The sequence below is a fragment of the Balaenoptera ricei genome, chromosome 1 (genome assembly GCF_028023285.1).
Source record: "Balaenoptera ricei isolate mBalRic1 chromosome 1, mBalRic1.hap2, whole genome shotgun sequence".
NCBI lineage: Eukaryota > Metazoa > Chordata > Mammalia > Artiodactyla > Balaenopteridae > Balaenoptera > Balaenoptera ricei.
The window spans coordinates 147014459-147036891 of NC_082639.1; the positions used below are offsets into that span (position 1 = coordinate 147014459).

The following is a 22433-nucleotide window of genomic DNA, read 5'->3' on the forward strand; positions in this document are numbered from 1 at the left end:
TCAGTGGAAAAGTCTGCAAGAAATAAATGACTGCCCCAAAGTTTAGGGACTCAGCATTTTTCATCTGAGGGAGCTAGGTTTAAGAAAACACTGAAATATGCACTTAACTACTCTTTGTTTTTCAGCATGCACATCTCTGAAAGCCAACAAGAATTCTTCAGAATGCTGGATGAAAAAATTGAAAAGGTAAGAAGTAAAATAACTCCATGTTTCAAGGGAAATATTGCCTCATGATTTAGAGTAACGATATTCTGGTTTCTGTTACAAAGCTTTTCTTGCAAGGGGATGGTTAGAGTTAAAACAAACATCCCCACACCACAATGTGGCTAGGAGAATATTTAATGTATAACAGAGCTTCCCAGGATCCTGGGCTACCGTTGATCATTCATTAAAGTGTGGCAAGTCAGGTAGAGACTGGTAAGAGCCTTTGCCTAGAAACAGAGCGTTGCTATCTATCACTGTGTATTGTCTGCACCTGATGCCCTGCTCGGACCTCAGACTGCAAGCAAGGAGGTCCTTAGTACCTGTCTACTACATACCCAACGCTGCTCTGAGTCGTTTACAAATGTCGCAAACATGTTGCAATCAATACCTTACCTCAGGGAAGTGACCATGAGACAGGTAATATTTGCATTTTACAGATAAGGAAATTGAGGCTCATGCTTGAGTAACTTACCCAGGTTTGCAAGGCTAATAGCAGTAGTGTTAGAATTCCAGCCCACGTCTGTCTGACTCCAAAGCAGAGTCTCCGGGTTGCTTCTCTAAAAGTGTGTGGATTTTACAGTGACAGTAAGACACAAAGTTGATTCATGTGGAAATTTAACCCATACTTATGATCTCAGAGTGCCATATGCGAATTAACTGAATGAAGGGTTCAATATGGTAATCATTAAAGGCTTACATGCTTAGAGAATTTAAATTTATCACTGCAGGGAGTGAATTTTAAATACTAAAGTTATACATCTGAGAATTATAATTTGAAAACCTTATTCTGAGGAAGAGTTAAATTCTAAATTCAGAACATATCACGACTATGGTTAAGGCATCATGGGCCAGTTTTACCTTTGAAATGTTTTCCATTTTAATTTTTACTTCTTTTTTACTTTTTGTGGCCCTTGAGCATTTCTTCCTGAATTCCTAGGTTATATACCTATCAGTCAATGGAAGATAGTGAAAGAGGTCTTAAATTCATCCGTATTTCAGTTGCAGACTCTTCTCTGAGGTGGACCTCTCCTGAAAGAATCATTATATAATCTTCTAATGCACCATTAAAAGACCAGCATATATTACCAATGTGAAAAATAGAAATGGGTAATGAACTAAAATAATAGTTTAATCTATAGTGTTCCTTGGCTATGCTTACATTCTCATTTGAGTATAATGTTTTTTTTTTTTTTACTTTTAGTGAAATTTTAGCTTATGCGTGACTTTTTAGATTGAAAACATCATCTAGGAATAATTACCAGGTTTCACATATTGGTTCAAAAGCTGTTCAACTTGCCAGTAACATTTTGCTTTCAGTAAAGAGAAGCATAAAAAGCAATATTTTGTTCCTACTGTAATGGTGAAGATCTTTTCCTTCTCTGGATTATTTCTCCTCCACTAGCTTTTTGGCAATAAAAATATTTGCTTAGTAGTCAGAGGAAGTCTGTAAAAATTGAGACCTGAATTGTAAGTTATCTTTTTAAACAACATTCACAGACCCTGACAAGGTGTTTTAAATGATCTAATCTCTTTCTGGTGTGTTTCCATAATTGAAATTCTACCTCTTGTTACTCAAAACTGAAATTCATTGTTCCCATCTGAAATTCTACTTCCCTTCTTACTTTGCATCCAGGATGTAGACTATGATGTGTTTAGCACAACAAAAGCAAAGTTTATAACTTGATCATTTATTGGATAGAACTTTCCTTGGACGAAGGAGCATTGTAGATTCAGCATAAACAGTGTTCCCACTATATATTGAATACATTTATATTCAAAAACGAGCTGTTATAAAATCTGTGATACGTGCCCAGTTACAAATTTCTAAGGGAATTTTGCATCTTCTCTGAACCAAACTTTCCTATTTCTGCTCTCTTACCTAAAGTTCATCCTTCTGAATTTTGTGAATATGCTATCCTATGTATCATCTAAACATTAAGCCTCCCCAAATTAAAATGTTCCTTTTCAATATATGTGTTCAGCTTAATATAATCTTCACCATAGTTTACATAACCAAAATTGGAAGTTGGATTCTTATGAATCATTTTCCTGACTTTTTACCACTGCTAAATATTTCTTTGGTCCAACTAATATTTGGACAACCATAAATGCAATTCATATCTATTCTTTAGGTTATATAGGATTGATTTTAAAAAACTAAACTCAGAGCTTCATGCTGAAAATTGGAGTCATTCTGAGAGGCCTTGAGTTTTGAGATATAATCTTTCTCAGAAATGTCCAGGAATTCCTTTTTTCTTCCTTAAATTGGTAAGAAGCAAAATTGAGTGAATCTGTAGAGATTTAAACCTGCCGTTCCTTGATTCATCCTTTGTATTTATTGAATGTCTACAGGGCATAGTTTGATTTACCTTTCAACTCTCCTCTCCATACTAAGAGAAATCTCTGTTCTGTCTCTCTCAAGATATATGCAAAAGTACCATTAGTATAAGGAAGCAAGGACTGCTAGATGGTTTAATACTTACAGTGAAACTTAGTGTGGACTACTCTAAATCAAAAATGATCATGGTGCCGAGCTGCAGTTTACTTTTGCACCACAACTGGGCAAGCAGTTTTCTAAGAAGTTATTGGTGTCAAAGGAAAGCAAGTAGCAAAAATGCATTAAAAAATTATTTAGGGGGCTTCCCTGGTGGTGCAGTGGTTGAGAATCTGCCTGCCAATGCAGGGGACATGGATTTGAGCCCTGGTCTGGGAAGATCCCACGTGCCGCGGAGCAACTGGGCCCGTGAGCCACAACTACTGAGCCTGTGCGTCTGGAGCCTGTGCTCCGCAACAAGAGAGGTCGCGATGGTGAGAGGCCCGCGCACCGCGATGAATAGTGGCCCCCGCTTGCCGCAGCTAGAGAAAGCCCTCGCGCAGAAACGAAGACCCAACACAGCCAAAAATATAAATTAATTAATTAATTAAAAAATAAAAGTATATTATAAAAAAAATTATTTAGCACTTTTGATGCTAAATTATTTAGCATCATTTAATTATTTAGCATACCAGGCATTATGCTATGACTCAGGATAGAAAAACAGATAGGAAATAAGGGATACAAAATAAGTAGGAAAGAGTCCCTTGACTTGAGGAGCTCAGTTTTAAGTGCAAATTTCTTTGAAAGGTAATTATTTTACCAATGGAGGAGTCCTTCCTCCATCACCCCTTACACCATTATCACCACGAGTCAGGTCCTCCTGTATTGAACGTAGGTGTTTCAGGGGTCAAGTACTGAAACTTGAGGTCCATGAACCAGGCAGTTGGGACATCCTTGGACACTTGGCACCATTTCACTATGCTGGCGTGAAGAAGGCCAGGACACTGAGCTGCATCTGGAGATGACCCCGGGAGAGATTTTTGTCAGGAGAGCAGTGAGAGTTCAAAAGAGCATTGTAAGCTCTGATCTACTTTTGCTTTTCCTTTTGGAGAGTAAAAAAATGCTGTGAAACAATGGGAGCACCTCATTTATCTTCACCTCGTTATTTTTCACTCTGATACCTAACCATTATTCCATTACATTCTATAGTTGTCCCTGACAATTCACAGGCTCCTGAACTTTATGTGAAGTGGCGACATTTGCCTAATTTTACAGCTTAAAGAAAATGACAGTTTACTGCAGAGCAAGATAATGATTTTAAACTCCCGTCTTTCACTATATTTAGAGGAGAGAGAAGAGATCTAGATTATTAAAACTTGGCCCTGTGGAGGAGTTTCTGAATATCGTACCAAAGACAGATCACATCAGATTTTAAGATATGCTTTCTACTGTATATTTGAGTTTACTTGTAAGAAGCAGAAAAAGTAAATACATTTTTTAAGTATCTGCATTAATACTATCTTTCCCAGGCAAACGCAGGGATTTATATTTTGCTTTAGGAAGATGTAAGAACAGCTGACAACTGAGAAGTCTTTTGCTCTCTCAGAGAGAACCCTGAATGTTAAATAAAGAATGTCTCAGTACAATGCCAATTGCATCTGGTTAGTTTTCGTCGTGAAAAGCATCTTAAGCTCTGTTGGGTCATGGGCATTTTTTTGGAATGTTGTAAAAGTTATAAAGACTCTCCCTATAAAAATGCACATGATACCATATACACAAAATTCTTAAGTAAAATTTTAGAGTTTTATAACTGTCTGGAGCCTGTCCTTGGGCCCCAGGCAAAGAACCTGTGCATTTCACTGATGGGCTTTGCTCAGATCCAGGGCCCGACTACACCCATGAGCACCCACGAGTCTCGTCAGGGTCTGATCTTATCCATATATATCTCTGACTGTAAAGAAAATTAGGAAACTGAGCACAGATAACTCCAAGAAAACCCATTCTTCCTTTCATAGCTCCCTTCTCCTCTTTGAGAATAGCTCATAGTACTTCACCCCCCGAGGGTGCCATCAGAGTGCCACCATGCCTTGCATATTCCTGTACGATTTTGAGACGCCGCCTCTGTTGACTGGAATTATTCAATGTGACCTTTTGAGGAGATGTCTTAGAAAGAGCAGTGTATGGATTTAAAACCAGCTGATTTTAAAAGATGTTTATCTGTAGACCTTTACATCTGTTGAAAAATCATTTACACTTAGAAAATGTTTGGGTTCCTGAAGTGGCCTGCTTTCCTTGGCCCCAGAACTAACCTAGTTGGTGAGAGACATGGTAAGTCTGCATTTATAAATTTATTTCAAGGGCTCCTTTTCTTAATATTATGTCAGATCAGTCTGAACTACGTTATGAATCAGTGTGTCAGAGATCCGAAGGTGTTTGCTTTTCATCTGGTAAAGAGAGTGACTTGTGTGTAATTATGAGCCATGATTTTTGGTTCTATATATAAACTCTTCCTGAAGTAGACTGTTTAACTGCAGAGCTGCTATAGAATCGAATATAATATTTGGCACCTGCAGGTGATGATAGGTTTTACTTTCTGGTGGTGCGTTTAAAGGCCTCCTCAGTGCCGCTAGTGATGAGAAACATGGGACTGTTGTATCAGATCCTGAAGAATGTCACCCGGCCTGCCCCGTGTGTACAGAGGAAGTCATAGCATGTCCCTCCTACCAGCTTGTCAATTTCCATAACAACCAGGGCCTTCAGCACTGGCAGAGAGATGCTCTTGCTGGCACGTGTGTTTTGGAACTGGGCCGGGCTGCCGATATTCCATTAAACAGCTCCTTGCTCCATGGGAAACACAGCAGGGCCTTAATTTTGCCAATAACCAAACCCTGCCTTGTGTCTCCTTTCCCTTCATCCCCCTGCCTTGCCTCCTCTCTCTCCTGTATGTACCTTTCCTCATTCGCTGGCCAAAGTAAAGCTGTAATTACAAGGGTAAGGCTGTGACTCAGCCCTGTTTTGTTTCTCTCCCCACTGCATAGCTTTATGCAAGTGACTTCTCAATAGTTACTATGATAACATTGGCGCAGGAGCCGCTGGCGAAGTGCGTGCACACCGTGGGCTTTGAGGACCCTAGCGTTCCCCAGCATTCCACGTAGCTACTAGTCATGGGTCACGCAGCCAAGGAAAATAAAGCAGGCGGCAAGCCTGGAAGAATGCAACACACCCAGGCTCTGCTCACTTTCTTTTTTCTGGAGGGCTTGATTTTCAGAGAATTCTTGAAGTTCTATCAGCCTGGCGCCTTAGGGAATAGCAAAGGAGAAGAGTCCAGGTTCCAGAACAGTGGAGTACATGAATACAAATAAAAACCATGCCATTTTTATGAACGCAGTGAGGCCGACAGTGCTCTGAACTCAACAGCAACCTGGGGCACAGTCGGTGAATGGTGTCATTTTGCCATGGGTGTAGTACTTGGGCAAAGGAAGGCGGCCCAAGGTGCCACTCAGAGCAGAGAGACAGTGATGCTGGCTTGTGTCGTTTTTTGGTCTTGTTCCCATTTGGTTTCTCCTTCCCGTCCTCTTCCTGGGCTGTCTGTTTCCCCTCCTCCCCATGGCCTTTCCACTCTTTGCGCCTAGCATCCAGGGGCATTGTTTTAGCGCTACAGAGGGCCCTTGGGGACAGAGAGGGTGCCAGCCTCTGTCACTGCTGATTTATTATTGAAGCATCTCTAAAAGAACTCGAAGCATTACATAGACGGTTCCCTAAGGATAAAAATTGGGTCTCTTTGTTTGCCTAGAACCTAGCACAGGGCCTGGGACAGAACAGAGGCTTAATAAATTTGTTGAATGAGTGAATGGGGCAAATAAGACCACTGGGCTTAGCAGAAGCAGAAGCACACGAAGGAAGGAGGTGTGATGGAGCAGACTCCTGTAGCAGAGGGCTCAGCGTGATAGGAGGGGCTCTTAACAGTTAGGAGCCCCATGGCAGGTATGTAGTAGGTACAGTGCCAAGAAACAGAACTGAGAAAGGTCAAGAAAAGAGGCAGCAGGGAGCAAGTGAAAGAGCCTGTGCTTCAAACCCCAGGCAAATCCGAAGACCCACTCCAGTAGTAGCTGTGTGACCCCAGGCTAATTGTTTAACCTTTCTGATCCTCAGTTTCCTCACCAAAAAATTTGGATAGTAATACTAACTTGTCCGGAAAATTAAAGAAAATTCATGTAGAGTCTATAGCGGAGCGTTTGATGTGTTGTATGTGCTCTGTGATTGGTAGCTTTTATTTTGGTTGAAATTGCCTGTATCCACATCATAAAGGCCATTTGTAGAGGAAGGATTTGGGGGAGGTGGTGACTGAAACTGAACATGCAGAACTTATCAGCTTGAACCTTGCTTGAGCAAGTGCCTTCCTGTGGTATAGATGTCTCCTTGTAGACAGAGAATTAGAACAGGATATTTTCCAGTGTACTGGCCCATCTCCCTCCTGTGTGGTATAAACATGTTAAGGAATTAGATTCGTGTGAACATTTATAGAGCCATTAAATAACCTGTGCCAGCTTTTGAGCTGATTGCAGAATGAGTCCATGAGTCAGTGGCCTGGGTACAGCTGAATCCCTATCTGTATTTTTGCTGTTTGAAGGGTTCATTCTTTTTTAATTCTTGTGGGTTGCTTAAAACCTGCTCTTGCAAATATTCATTAATACTAGTCTTAAAATGTTTATAACAACAACAAAAAGTTAGGAAAGGGGATCCCTAACAAGATCATTAAAGCGATAAGACTAACTTCTTTGATTCATTTAACAAGCTTATCTGGAATGTGTTCTCTGGATGCAGAAATGAGCCAGGACCATGGAGCTGCACCATGAGGAATTAGGAAATTGGGTCCTTGCCTTTAGGGAGCTTCTAATCTAGCAGCATAAAGTTTTGAGTTGGGAGGGACTTCAGAGAGTACCTTATCTGATTTACCCTCAACTTTCCAAACTCCCACTAAACAGAACCCTCTGTAGCAAAGAATGAGGCATGCCCCTTTATATCAATTGGGAAAGAATTATAAAACATACTATGTTTTGTACATTTCTTGAAATGTTTATTCTGAGATATCTTGTTATTTGTGGGATACTTATTCCTCTCTTTGAAATTCTGTGGAGAGCTAGAGGAAGCATTCTTGGGGCAGACACTTCTAGATTGCCCTCATTTTAATCCCATTTTTCTAAATAAGAGTCAAAAGAGGAGTACCAAATACTTTAAACTCATATTCTCGAAAATGGTTGTTGGCGGTTTGGAGATGTTTAATCATATTCTGCCTTCCTTCTGGGTTCTAAACAAATTTAAAATAGACACAGAGAGTCAGGTGAGTATCATGGGTCAGTATCTATCTTATTAATAAGTCTCATAATTCCCAAATGCAGAGCTTCTAGTAAACTAGTTTGGAATATATTTGCAATACTTAAAACATGAAAAGGATCTGTAGCCAGCATATATAAGGAAGTACTATTAATGCAAACCAATAAAAACCATCAATTAAAGTTATGAGTCTATATCCTTGAAATTCTCTTACATGTGCACAATAAAGTTCACTGGAGCATACATGCTATGCTCAGTAGCAAAAAAAGTTTTTTAAACCTGGAAGCAGTTTAAGTGCCTAGCACTAGAGGAATGAATAAATAAAATCCTTTATAGTCCCACAGTACAATATCATTCAGCAGTTAAAAGCAATGACCCAGGCGCATATATATATATATATATATATATCTCCACAATTATAGATCTCAAATCATATTATTAAATGAATAGAGGAATAAGCAGAATGATAAAAATCATATGACACCATACAAATTAAAAAAACCATACACTGTTTTTAGATGGACATTCTACAAATATTTATTAAACACCAGTTATACACACACATACACGTGTGCATGCACACATTACTATAGTACGTTTTTTTTGTTGGTTTTTTTTGTTTGTTTTTTTAAATAAATTTATTTATTTATTTTTGGGTGTGTTGGGTCTTCGTTTCTGCGCGAGGGCTTTCTCTAGTTGCGGCGAGCGGGGGCCACTCTTCATCGCGGTGCGCGGGCCTCTCACTGCCGCGGCCTCTCTTGTTGCGGAGCACAGGCTGCAGACGCGCAGGCTCAGTAGTTGTGGCTCACGGGCCCAGTCGCTCCGTGGCATGCGGGATCTTCCCAGACCAGGGCTCGAACCCGTGTCACCTGCATTGGCAGGCAGATTCTCAACCACTGCGCCACCAGGGAAGCCCTATAGTACGTTTTTATATGATATATTCATAAATGGCATGTATTTATATCTGTTATGCATGTAGACATTCATATAGAAGATATATAGTTTATTTGGTATATTATGAATATGATATAAATATTAAGGTATCAAAAATGATCATACCAAACCCATGACCATTGTTGCACCTGGGGATGGGGGAAGGGGAATGGGACTGGGATGGTAGTTTCATTTCTTCAGGGAGAGAGTGGCAGCTAGAAGCAATGTTATAAAATATTACTAGTTCTTATGCCTGTGGTTGAATTGCAGTGTTTGTTACATTCATTATACTTTTCTGTATCTTTTAAATTTCTCAAAATTCAGAGAAGTCTATGAACAGAGGAGTAAGTGTATGACAAAACGTCAGGTGGAAAACAAGCAGATTACACAGTGGTCACTGGCGTTGCTCACCTTCCACTGCATCTGCATATGTACAGTTTGGTGGAAGAAAACCTTCAGGAGGCACTAATACACAGGCACCAAGGCATGCTCTAAGTCACCTGAAGTTCTCCTGGGTTTTTTTTTTGTTTGTTTTTTTATTTAATAAATGTATTTATGTATTTATTTATTTATTATTTATTTATTTTTGGCTGCATTGGGTCTTCATTGCTGCATGCGGGCTTTCTCTAGTTGCGGCGAGCGGGGGCTACTCTTCCTTGCGGTGCACGGGCTTCTCATTGTGGTGGCTTCTCTTGTTGCGAAGCACAGGTTCTAGGTGCGCAGGCTTCAGTAGTTGTGGCTCGTGGGCTCTAGAACGCAGGCTCAGTAGTTGTGGCGCCCGGGCTTAGTTGCTCCGCAGCATGTGGGCTCTTCCCGGACCAGGGCTCGAACCCGTGTCCCCTGCATCGGCAGGCGGATTCTTAACCACCACGCCACCAGGGAAGCCCAGTGCTCCTGTTTTAATTTCATTTGAAACCGCTCCCATTTCCAAGGGCTCTGATAGTCATAGCCGCAGATGGAGCTGACCTCTGTTCATTGGTGTTCTTATTGGCCAGTTGATCAAATGTGTGACAAGCCTTAATATAATCAGAGCTCATAACTTATTAGGCTAAACAGTCCCCACAAATTCAGTTAGTTCTGTTTGCCCAGCTTCTCATGTGTCCTCTGGGCCTCCCCCAGTTGTCATCCTCCCAAAGTGTTAATTCCCAGGAAATGTCTTAGATTCATCAGGCCAGTGGAAACCTCAGGATCCGTCATGAAATCCCATGGACGCTGCTTTTCTTCCTCTTTCTAAGGTGCAGCTTGCCCACCTTAGCCATGTCCTGGAAGAGGAAGGAAGCCAAACGGACATGTTTTCCCCAACCATGGGCCCAGGACACCCACTCCTCACTGCTCTCTGGGCCTTTTCTCCCTCATATCTGGCTAGTTCACCCTTCTGTGCCTTCTGAGGGCAGGGACGTCTCATCAGTAGCTGCAATCCTCTCCCTGGCCAAATGCATGTGCTTCCTATTCTGAAAGCAAAGAGGAAGGAAAGGGAAGGTGAGCACTGTGGTCCAGCAAACAATGTTGCTCTTCTGTGTAGGCAGGAGGGAAAGGAACCAACTTGTCACTTTCTCCCCTGTCTGGTAGGGTAGCCCATGGAGCATTAAGAGGGGCAAACCCAGCATTCTCTACTGTCTCCACCTGTCACTGGGTGAGTCAGTCACCATCCATAAGGCCTCAGGGAGGTGGGAGGAGAGGGGATAAGGAGAGCCTGCTGGGTTCTCTAATCCAGCAAGAACGCTGATTCTCATCTGACTGACTGTTCTCAGTTAAAAACTGTAAGGAAAGGAGGTGTGTGCTTAGTCTCCCCAAACCTCCAGCCATGTCCAAAATAAATTCTAGGGTATAAGCAATTAGTTCAGAGCAAAGAGCTCTAAAGAGTTTGTCTGGAAGGCACATCTTTGTCAAGAGGCATATGGATTGAAATACCAGGCCTGCTAAAGCCATTGTCCTGAAGGAAGTGAGTCTTAGAGGAGACCCATGAAGCTTCATGTCCTAGAGGAAGTGAATCCTAGGGGAGACCCATGAGGCTCCAATCCACTAAGTGGGTTCTCCTGGCTTAGGGGTGAGGGGGTGGTATTTAAATCTTAACTCTTATACCTGAGAATAGACTAATTTAAGACATCTCTTTGAATTAAGTCCATCAAATGACCTGGAAATCTTCTGCAAAGAATTACGCAAAATTTTATGGTGTATCTCTTTATCGTTATAAGGAATCAGGTATAACAGGGAAATTTTTTATAAGGTAATAGCAAGTAAAAAAAAATAAAATTAAAAAATTTGTTGTCTATCATAGGATTGAAACTACATAAAAATGACATACATATGGACAGAGATTTAAATGAAACTTGAAAAGTTTCTAATTTATTAGCAAGACGGGGTTGTAAGAAAATTTTTAAATTTAATTTTGATTTCGATCGATGGTTTTCTTGTTTATAAGATAAGAACAATTTTATAAAACGACCTTTTGGAGAAGAACCCTGGCCCCATCTTGAGAGAAATGTCTCTCAAGGTGGAATTTATCTCTGCTGTGTGAGCACTTAGGAAGAAGGCCCGAACCCGTGACAGAGTTAACCTCTGAACCTACAGATAGTAATTGTATTTTCTGTGACAAAAGTGGGCAGAATACAGCCCATGGGCCAAATCTAGCCTGCCAGACAAGAATGGTTTTTACGTGTTTAAATGGTTGGGGGAAACAAAAGGCCGAATAATATTTTCTGACATGTGAAAAATCATGTGAAATTCCAGCTTAAGGGTCCACAAATAAAGTTTTGTTGGAACACAGCCACACTCATTCTTTTACTTTTCTCTGTGGCTGCCTTCATGTTTATAGCTGGAGCTGAGTTGCAACAGAGACCCTTTAGAAGGCAAAGCCTAAATTATTTACTCTTTGGTCCTTCACAGAGAAAGTCGCCAACCCTGCTCTAGGACATCAGTTCAATATGGCCCAGAGACGTGGGCATCCTGCATTCTGTATCCCTGCTTGTTCCTTTTCTTTTCTTTTCTTTTTTTGGCCTTGCCATGCGGTGGCTTCCGGGATCTTAGTTCCCCGACCAGGGATCGAACCTGTGCCCTCTACATTGGAAGCACAGAGTCTTAACCACTGGACCGCCGAGGAAGTCCCATCCCTGCTTTTCCCTGTCCTCACTCCTGCTCACCTCCTCGTGGGGAAAAAAGCATCATCGAAGTCATCTGAGTGCCAACATCAGCCAAAGCAGGACCTTGAGAAATAGGTCCCTTAAAGCTTCTAAAATATCCTTTTTAGAAGGATAGAATCAGTAGAATGAGGATTTGGGTGTAATCAACGCTTCATGGGAGTTTTAAAGCTGTTTAGTCAAGACATTCTCTCTTGGAAATGAAAAGGCCAATATACTAGGGTTCTTGTCACTGTGGCTGTTATCGTGGTGATCATTCCTGTACATGGTCAACACAACAGTCAGAGGCTGTCACACTCCTACTGCTCATTACAAACGATTCCTTTTTCCAACTGAAATGATAATGCACGAGTCTAATTAGAATAAAGCTCATTAGAAACAGACTTGGCCATTAATGCCTTGATTGATTTTTCTAATGAAATAAGCCAGGGGAGGAGACTTGAACAGCACAGCTAATTATTTTTGCTTTTCTTCGGCATTGCCTCAAAACTTGTTATAAATTGTTGTTGTGCTGTAACGAAAATGCTGCTGAAACACTCCCTGACTGAAGAGGCTCTGACACTTGCAGCCCCGAGGAGGCAGTGGAGGGCGCCTGACTCCTGGCCCACAGCCCTACAGGAGGAGGATTAAACAACAGCCCCTGGGGGGTGTCCTTCATTTCACTTTTCCACCCTCTTCCCGCCTCCTCCTCGTCATCTTTGTTCTGGATTCTGGCTGGTGGTTCACAGATGCTCAAGCTGTGGAATGCAGCTCTCGTGCCCCTGTATTCCTGGTTCGACAGCGTTTAAATGTTCAGGCTCCCATAGAAACTTAGATCCGAGGTTGCCACTGGATGGTGATACATGGGGGAAAAGTTTTGGGGAAAAAGATGTTAGGTGGGCAGAGAAGCAACACGGCCCATTAAGTGTCTGTACCAAATACTGCTGGGACAATTGTGTTTCATTAATCAAGATGTTCTTTGGTGCCCAGAAAGCCAGACCGCCCCACACTGCAGGGTAGAAGGCTACCAAAGAGGCATGACTAAGTCAAGAAACAGACTCACTAAGCCCACAGTTAGGAAGAGAGAGGAGGAAGATGAATCATGTAAAGGAAGCAGACAGGAGGTAGGAGAATCCAAATAATGCACAGGTCAGAAACCTATGGAGCTTCCCAGTGATCCAGAGAGGTTCAGGAGAGGAGGAGGAATTCTTCATTTGTCAGTTAGCCTGCTATATGATCAGTATAACAGTGCACACTTCCAGGCAGAAATAAGCCTCATGAAAGCAAACTTCTCTGGGCCACACAAGGATTCCATTGAGTGTCAAAAAGACAAAGAGGAGAGAACAGTTCTCATAGGTTCCCTTACCCTGCTCCTCTCCACCCGGGTGCCCCTTCCCAATAAAGTCTTTTGCTTTATCAGCAAAAAAAAAAAAAAGACAAAGGGGAATAAGAGACATGTTCTGTTCTGCCCCCTATAGTAAGGGAAGCAAACATTTTGGCTAAAATTACTTTTAAGACATGGTGGGATGGAAGGACCACTGAGAGGGGAAGAGACCAATTCTCCCTAGAGCTCTCACTTGAAATTATGATGTTGGAACAAGATCGTAAGACTAAGTAGCCACTAAGAGAAGTCTGGGGAGGAGGGAGTATGAGAAAAGAAAGCAATATATGTGGAAATGCAGGATGTACAAGAAGGATCTGCCAGTTTGGGACATAGTGGATGACCGATCCCGTTGTTTTGTTCATCTTTTATATGTTTTAACCATTTTTTCTTTGGGATATTAGATGGTTTTTTCCATGCCTATAAAAAATGCTGCAATGAAAATATTTGTACACTTGTAAGAATTTTATAAAGGTATAGTTTACATGCCATAAAATTTACTTATTTTATATGTACAATTCAGTGATTTTTAGTAAACTTACCAAACTGCATGACCATCACCACATTCCAGTTTTAAAACATTTTCATCACATCAGTAAGATCCCTCCTGGCAGCTTACAGCCAATCCCCTTTCCCACCTCCAGCCCCAGGGAATAAATGCATATATTTTTAAAAACATATATTTGGGAGTTTATCATTAATATTGATGTCTATGATTGCTATAAAAAGGGTATGATACTCTTATTATGAGTCTTATGACTCATAATACATATTTACCAAATTACTTTCCAAAGCAGCCATACCACTTTACAAGGCTGCCAGCAGTGTATGAGAGTTGCATTTCATTGTACACTCCCAAGAATTGGGTATCGCTATTTTTAAATAATATCTAATTGTCTTCATTTGTATTTTTTTATTACTGAAGCAGACCATTTTTCTATTTGTGTGTTTACTGACTTTATTTGTTCTGAATGAATTTCCACTCTGTGCCCTTCTCTCTTGTTGAAATCCTCTTACATTAACTTTTTTTATTGATATGAGCTTCTCACGTGACTTGTCACTTACACATTGTATGCTGCAGGTATTTTTCCCATTGAGGTTTGCCTTTTTATTTTGTTTTATTCTTTTTCTTTTGGTATGCAAAGTTTCATTTTTACATGATCAAGTATGTTCATCTTTTTATTTTCTATGTGATCTTTTTTATGCCTTTGAGGCTAAGAGTTATTTCCTTCTGCAGAGCTTTGACAGAAGCTCAGTTTTATGTTGTTTTGTATTATTATTAAGATTTAGCACATCATTTCTCTTGGAATCTGTCATTTCTGGTGACCATCTTTGTCAAATACTTAATTCTTACATATCTTAGGCCATATTACCAGGATATCATATTCTGTACTGGTGATGGTTTTTTTTTTTTTTTTAATTTTTATTTATTTATTTATTTATTTTTGGCTGTGTTGGGTCTTCGCTTCTGTGTGAGGGCTTTCTCCAGTTGCGGCAAGCGGGGGCCACTCTTCATCGCGACGCGCGGGCCTCTCACTATCGCGGCCTCTCTTGTTGTGGAGCACAGGCTCCAGACGCACAGGCTCAGTAGTTGTGGCGCACGGGCTTAGTTGTTCCGTGGCATGTGGGATCTTCCCAGACCAGGGCTCGAACCCGTGTCCCCTGCATTGGCAGGTGGATTCTCAACCACTGCGCCACCAGGGAAGCCCCTGGTGATGTTTTTGATGACTCCACTTTAAAAAGAACATGAGAAAACTGACACACATGCAAGGGAGCGAGACCTAGGTGGAAACCTCATTATTCACAGGTAATGGACCGAAGGATGCTATCAGTCTGGGAAGACCTAGCCTCTGGTTACAAAGGCCCTGACTATGCCATTCTGTGGGAGTTACAGAGAGGCAGGGTTTGGGCTCAGCTGTGAACAATTTCATGAGCAGCTTGGAAAAGTATCTGACGTGTTCCAGTCGTAAAGAGAAGGCTTCCTGCCTGTAATATGGTCAGTGGAGGTCGTTTCTACATTAGATGCAAGGTAAGGGAGGAAGACCTCTCGGTCCCCTTCCAACTCCCAAATCTCAGAACTCTCTAGATACTGTTCCTCCTTTCGTTTAGTCAACAAATATTTATTGAGCATCTAATATGTTGCCAGCACTAGTCTAAGTCCTAGGGATGCAGCAGTGCAGAAAACACTTTCTGCCCACTGGATGCGTCTATTCAAGGGGGAAGACAGCCAATAAAGGAACAAAGCAATACATTAATGATGTCAGGTAATGATAAGTAATATAAATAAAAATGAAACAGAGTAAGAAGTGCTATTGTATATAAGGAGCTCAGGGGAGACAAGGAGGTGACATTTGAGCAGAGGTCTAGAAAATGTGACGTGATGGATGGGGTGAGGGCTGCGGGCAGGAGGAGCCAGCCAGGAAGTTGGAGGAAGGACAAGCATCCAGGCCCTGAGGTGCCAGCTTGTTTGAGGGCCTGAATGTAGATGAGTAATCCAGCGGTGGCCCAATTTCTCACATAGTCAGTTTATTAACAGTTGGATCTGTTGACCTCATTTTTCAATATCATCATAAGAGCTATAATTTATTAAGTACCATGTGCCAAGCTTTGCTAAACACCTATGTGTATTACTCCTAAGTCTCACAACAGCACTGCAAGTTAGGTCTTACTGTCCCCATTTTACAGATGGGGAAACTGGAGCTCACTGCTTCCTCTCTGGAACTTTCGTCTTGTTCTAGTCTACTCCATTGGGGAAATACTCAGTTCACAGCTGACTATTACATGCTTGAGGTGTATGTATTAGGCCAAATGCACACACATCTACAGAGAAGTACTAGAGACTTCTGTGATAAACTCACCCCTGAAACTGGACAGCCAACCCTAGACTATTTGCCTGCTTAAACTTAAGGAGGAAAAGTACTGTAGGCACTTTGGAGGAATAATTCCTTTATTTAAAGTCACTCTTTGAGCTGTTCCTCTTTAAACTAGCAGAATTAGGACAATGTCCTTTCCTTTGCTACACCTTAATATCGCTAATTCTAGGCCTAGACATTTCAACAAACAAACAAAAAATCCTGACCCTAGAACCTTAGAAATGTATGAGTTGACATAAACTTCCAGTTTCCAAGAAAATACTGCAGAGAATTGAAGAGGGCATGGAAACTCTACAGAGTAGGGGTGTGGTCAGGGAAACCGGAAGGCAAAAAGCTCCTTGAGATTTTTGAGTCTACACCAAAACGCCTCTGTGGTTCTTCATACGACCCTTCCTTGTCAGCGTCATCGTGCGTTTCCATTCTTCCCACACGTGGGGTCTCGTGGGGACCTGGCTGTCTGTAGCTTTCAGTGTGTCCTTTGCACAAGGGTGGAATTGTGTCTAACAGTCCCTAATGCTGGCTGCATACCGTGTCTTTACAAAGACTTCCATTTTGTAGTCCCTTTAAGGGGAAAGGGCATGCTTTGGGCTAAGAGAATTGCTGTGTAGCTCCCAAACCCAGCTCACTCCCACTTCCTGCCTTCTGACAGCTGCAGGTTTTAAGGTTCTCTTTCTAGCACAGTTCTTGAAAAATTTCAATGAGACGTGAAGTCGTATTATAGAAACAAGCTCCCTATCTGGCCCAGTAGAGCCTGTGTGCAGGTGGGGCCCTTGTGATACTGAGATGGGGCTGCTTCAGTACGTTTACTTGGGTTCCCCTTAAAATGACACTGGCCATATGGGAGCTCTTGCTCTCCTTGTTGTTTTTTTTTTTAATTTATTTATTTATTTATTTATTTATTTATTTATTTATTTATGGCTGTGTTGGGTCTTCGTTTCTGTGCGAGGGCTTTCTCTAGTTGTGGCAAGTGGGGGCCACTCTTCATCGCGGTGCGCAGGCCTCTCACTGTCGCGGCCTCTCTCGTTGCGGAGCACAGGCTCCAGACGCGCAGGCTCAGTAGTTGTGGCACACGGGCCCAGTTGCTCCGCAGCATGTGGGATCTTCCCAGACCAGGGCTCGAACCCGTGTCCTCTGCATTGGCAGGCAGATTCTCAACCACTACGCCACCAGGGAAACCCGCTCTCCTTGTTTTTGATTTCCAAGTTTTCTGTTCGTAAAATAATTGTTTCTCAGAGCTGCTGACAGGTGATAATAACAAAAATAAAACTGATTTGAATTTAGTTATCAACTCACTACAGTCATAACAAAAGAGGCAAGGATTAGCCCTGTGTTCTGGGCTTCTCTGAGGTTTGCCCACAAGTAACAGGGCGCAGGACTCCTACCTACTTTGTAGGGTTGGAGTGAATAACCAATGAAATAGTGTCTGCAAAGCAGCTGATGCAATTTTCCTTCTCCTTCTCATAGTAATTATAATAATTTCAGAGGAGCAAATGCTTGAGAAATGAAAGTTGCAGTTTGGGTTGACGCAGAGGGTTTACAAGAGATTTGTCCCTCAAAAGAGGGCACTTTCTTTTTTTTATTGAATGATAGATTCTTTAAATTCTATAGTGCTTTACAATTTCCAAAAGTTTCACACACATGATTTCATATAATCCCATAATAACCCTTTTTTCCCCTACCCCTCAAAAGAGGGCACTTTCTTATGGTAACAGTAAACTTGGAGGGTCTGAAATGCTCCTTCTTTTTAACCCTATAACTCATTTACAGAGTTGGAGACACCGCTTTATCAGTGAATACACCAGTTCACATGTGTGTCTGTCTGTCTGTCACTGCATCAAAGTTCTTCCTTGTGGATAAGATGCCCTCTGAACCCCACATTGGCCACCTAGGCCTTTGCTTTGATTGAGGTTTCTTAAGAAGGGAAGGGATTGAGGTGTCTGCCATAGATGCTTTATTTGAACACATGGGGTTCTGGCCCGTCTGGGGTGCAAGGCTGAGGTGGAAGGAAGGGCTCCCTGACACCTGGCAGAGTACAATTTGTGACGACAGTTCTCACCCACCCAACCGCCATAAGGAAGGCGGTTCCTATTCTCCTGCCAGGGCCTGGACAAACAGGGGGTTTACTAGCAGTAGTAGTAATAATAGCAGCAGCTAATATTTATTGACCACCTGCTAGAAACGGTATTTTTCCCATGTAATCCAGATCACAACCCTATGAAACAGAGACCATGATTATCCCCAGGAAACCGAAGCCCGAAGATTTGCCCAGTGTCTCACAACAGTGTGTGTGTCCACATATACACTGGAGAAGTCCTCTTTCCTTTCCTAATGTAAACTCCATGAGCACACCTTTCCCCTCCAGCCAGACACTCAGAGGCCACTCGCAGGTCTACTGTCTGAGCCCCATGAGTTGAGGATACGTGGAGAGCATCATCTGATATACTTCTGATAGGTTTGGATGTGTCCTGTTGCCCACAATGGAGAATAAACTCCCAACGGTCAGGGTCCACGAGGGTCTCCTTTCTAGCTCTCCATCATGTGGCTCAGGGAGTGTCTCCTGGGTGGTCTGGGCCAAGGCAACAGCCGGCATCTGCTTGGACACTGTCACCAGGGTGGTGTCATTGGGGACACACTTCTCTTGTCAGGAAGATTGGTCACCCAGCTTCCCTGCCCAGGAGACTTTTTTTTTTTGCAGCAAGTAAAACAAGCCTGGAGATGACACCAGGCTCAAAAACTCTGCAAGGAGCAGGGGTGAGAGTTGGCAATGTGATGGTAGAAGAAACCAAAATCTGCTAATTGGTGAACCATTCAAAGAGAACAAGCAATCTGGGGCCAGTTAGCATGGGAACGGGCCACCCTCGTGCTTTTGCAGGCCCTGAAGACTTCTTGGTGTGGCAGCACTTTTTTATTTGTCAAACACACGTGTACACATGTGTACACACATACGTGTATAAAATTATGTGCCAGGCCCGATTTAATCACTTTACTACTATTAACTCACTTAATCTTCAGCAACCACATGAAGTTAGCACTGTTGTTAAATTCGTTTTACAGATGGGGAAAGTGAGACACAGAGAGGTAACTTGATCAAGATCCCAGAGCTAGTGAGTCACAGAGCCAGGATGACTGCCCAGCCAGGTGGTACCGTCATGCATTAAAATGAAAGGCTGAAATATTAGGAGAATGTGAGCTACTTCCAATATACAGATATTGTGACAAAGAAACATGTCATGCATTTGAGAAATAGTTGTATGCAAAATTATTATCTCCTTTATGTTTTAGATACTTTTAGTAATAAGTCCCAGTTATAAAGAACATTTTATTTTTAAAGGAACTTTCCCCCCCAGAACTGAAACATGTAGTGTGTATTTAAAAAGAAAGAAGTCAGCCCCCTCCCCTTCCACTGCTGCGGAGCAAGCTGTCTTTGCTCCTGCCCATAGCCATGGTCAAGCCTACTCTCCCCATGTTTCTCCCGCCCTTGTCTAGGTCATGGGGAGGCTTGGATACCAAGCACGTTAGACAGTCAGGACATGGCTCTGACTTCTGTTGGAAAGAAGACGTAGACTGTGATCACTCATGCAAAACCCTAAGGTATTAACACGGGATGTTTGCAGAGACCAAACTCCAACTACCACCTATGCTGTCTAGTCAGAAAGGTAAAGATATGTGCGTGGCACGCCAAAGATTGGATGTCGGGTAAAAGCTTTATGACTTTGGAAAACCCCTGGGCCTCTCTGGGCTTTGTTTTTCTCATCTGAGGAATGGGAGACACAGCAGTACGTAAGACATAGGGCTGTGGTGGCAGAATCAGCAGTACTTGAAAAGTGCTAAGCACAGTACCCAACGTGGAGAGAGCATTAGGCAAACTTGAGCATCACGGGATGTCACCTGTTCACACTTGTGTGATCCAGGGGTAGAGGACTCAGTCCAGTTGAGCCAGTATGACTGTCACTCCAGGAAATTTGAAACAACAAACAGACACAGAGACTGGAAGTTACTGCAACTAGGTCACATTAATAGCCACTCTCAGGAGGTAGGGTCCATGTTGTTCCCACATCTATCCTTCCCAGTCTTGGTTACTGAGCCTTCACTTCTTTGGGATACCTTTGTATCTTTCCAGTACATTCCTCTTTTTTTTTTCTTTAAAAAAAAAAAAAAAAAGAAAGTGGTCAAAGGATATAAATAGTATGAATACGTGACTTTACACAAAGCCTTTATCTGTGACACTGTGACACAGGCAGGACAGGACTTGTTTCCGTGCTCTCTGTGAGAGACTACAGACCAAGGAGGCATGTGCTTTGACCAAGACAGCCCAGTGATGTCAGACGTGGAGCTTAAATCCCAGGCCTAACTGTGCCTTCACAGAGTATATAACCTGCTGGAGAGAGGATGAAATATGTTCAAAAGTAACGGCTGGATATAGTTCTTAAGCCCTCAAGTAACCTGTTTTGTTAGGGAATGCATTAAAAGCATTTTTGCCTTCCTTGTGCATCCCACACATACCAAACATAGTCCTAGATATGTTATACATATTCAGTGAATCTTTTGTTTTTTAATCCCTGTTTTAACTTAGAATGGATTATGGGACTTCCCTGGTGGTCCAGTGGTTAAAACTCTGCACTTCCACTGCAGGGGGTGTGGGTTTGATCCCTGGTCGGAGAACTAAGATCCCACATGACGCACAGTGTGGCCAAAAAAAAAAAAAAAGCAAACCAACACATTAGGGTGGATTAAAACTAAGACATCCCTAGATTATGCCATCCTCCTCTGTGAAAGCGTAAGTTCTGGGCTTGGAGATACAGCTGTGGAGTGTGAGCCGCCCTGGCCCGAGCAGAAAGGGACTCGTTCACTGTTCATTTTGGTTTCTCCTGTTCATGACAAATTGGTCTCCTGAATGTATCGTCCATTTGGTAATTACTTGGTGAAAGGCTGAGTCTTTCCTGTGCCTAGTATAATATAAGTTCTTACCAATACAAAATAAGGGCTTATTGGGGGCTTGGTAAAACTCCCATGCTATGAGGTATATACAGTTTATAAATCAGCCAACACGTATTTATGACTTACCTACCTGGTGCTCAGTAGTCAGTGACGGGGCCTGGCTCCTGTTGCAGGGAGACATAAACTGAGAGAAAACCGATTGCAAGTAACTATCTCCAGCCTTGCTTTGGATTCTCGGTCACATCTTATTCTTTTCTTTTCCTCTCAAGGGTCGAGATTACTGTTCGGAAGAAGAAGATATCACATAGCACCAATTCTACCACTCAAACCGGGAGCTACTACTGTGTAAATAGGTTACACCCCACGTTGAAATCTTTGCAAAGGTCGGTTCTCTTCAGCAAACAGCACTATAGCAAAAGAAGATCGTTCCATATCGTATGCCCCATTAAGTTACAATGTTTCTTAATGAACTTGCAAAGGAATATTGCTAAAAACAAACAAAAAAAAAACTGTTATCGAACTTTCTTTGTTGCTGCTAGTTAAAACTTGTTGCAACTTTTCACTTCTCTCAGTGTCCAGGTCTGCAGCAAAATTCTGCAATTTCACCTTAAAGATACTGTTGGTTTTACAGATGCTCTCCAACCTATTTTCTATAAGATGAGGTAGTGGTGAACTCAGATATCCAACTTCTGCTCTAGACCGGTTCCGCTTCTAAGACAAGCGCCTCCTTCCCTCTCTCCTCCCTCCCTGCCTTCCCCCGCAACAAGCAGTCCAAAGCCTTGCTTCTCACTGGCAGTGTTTCGCTTTGGAGATGGGACAGTTGCTATGGCAAAAGCCTTGTTTCTCTGCGAAGAAGAAGTAGAGGCGCTGTTATCGATTAAAAGCATGTTGTGACATGACTCCTGGAGGTGACATAGGAGCGAACGGCAGGTGGTTTCATTTCCTGGGTCTCTTAATCAAAGATCAAGCTTGCAGCGTCAGTTTTGCTCAGATGCAGACGGAAGTGTGATCACAATCATTTTGGATCCCTCTTGCCTACTTTTTTTTCTAAGAAAATAAACATTTTACTGTTTTTATGTTTCCTTGTCTTCTCCCATTCATCCAGCTCAGTGTTTTACGATGCTCCTGGGTGCGGAAGACGAGCCCTCCTTAGCAGTGACTCCTCCGTGGCTCCCTGCCATCCCACTTATAACCCACCAGGCATTCGCAGTACTGACAGTGGTCAGAGGAGGTGAGGGGACATCCCACGGCTTTTTAGGAGGGCCTGAAACCACCCTGTTACCTTTCATCTTGTTAGCAAAGAAACCACCCTACTTCCGAATCCTCTCCCTTCAAAA

The 22433-nt window shown here is 42.3% G+C and overlaps 1 protein-coding gene across 3 annotated transcripts in view; it reads left to right on the forward strand.

Annotated features, from left to right (window-relative positions):
- The window catches only part of C1H1orf21 (chromosome 1 C1orf21 homolog), a 237574-nt gene extending 215402 nt beyond the window's left edge, over positions 1–22172 (forward strand). For all 3 annotated transcript variants that reach the window (XM_059937751.1, XM_059937754.1, XM_059937743.1), the window contains 2 exons: positions 126–186; positions 21366–22172. In XM_059937751.1, the coding sequence (XP_059793734.1) occupies positions 126–186; positions 21366–21404 (100 nt within the window). In that variant the 3' untranslated portion in view covers positions 21405–22172. The remainder of the gene's footprint in view (positions 1–125; positions 187–21365) is intronic.
- Positions 22173–22433: the final 261 nt, after the last annotated feature.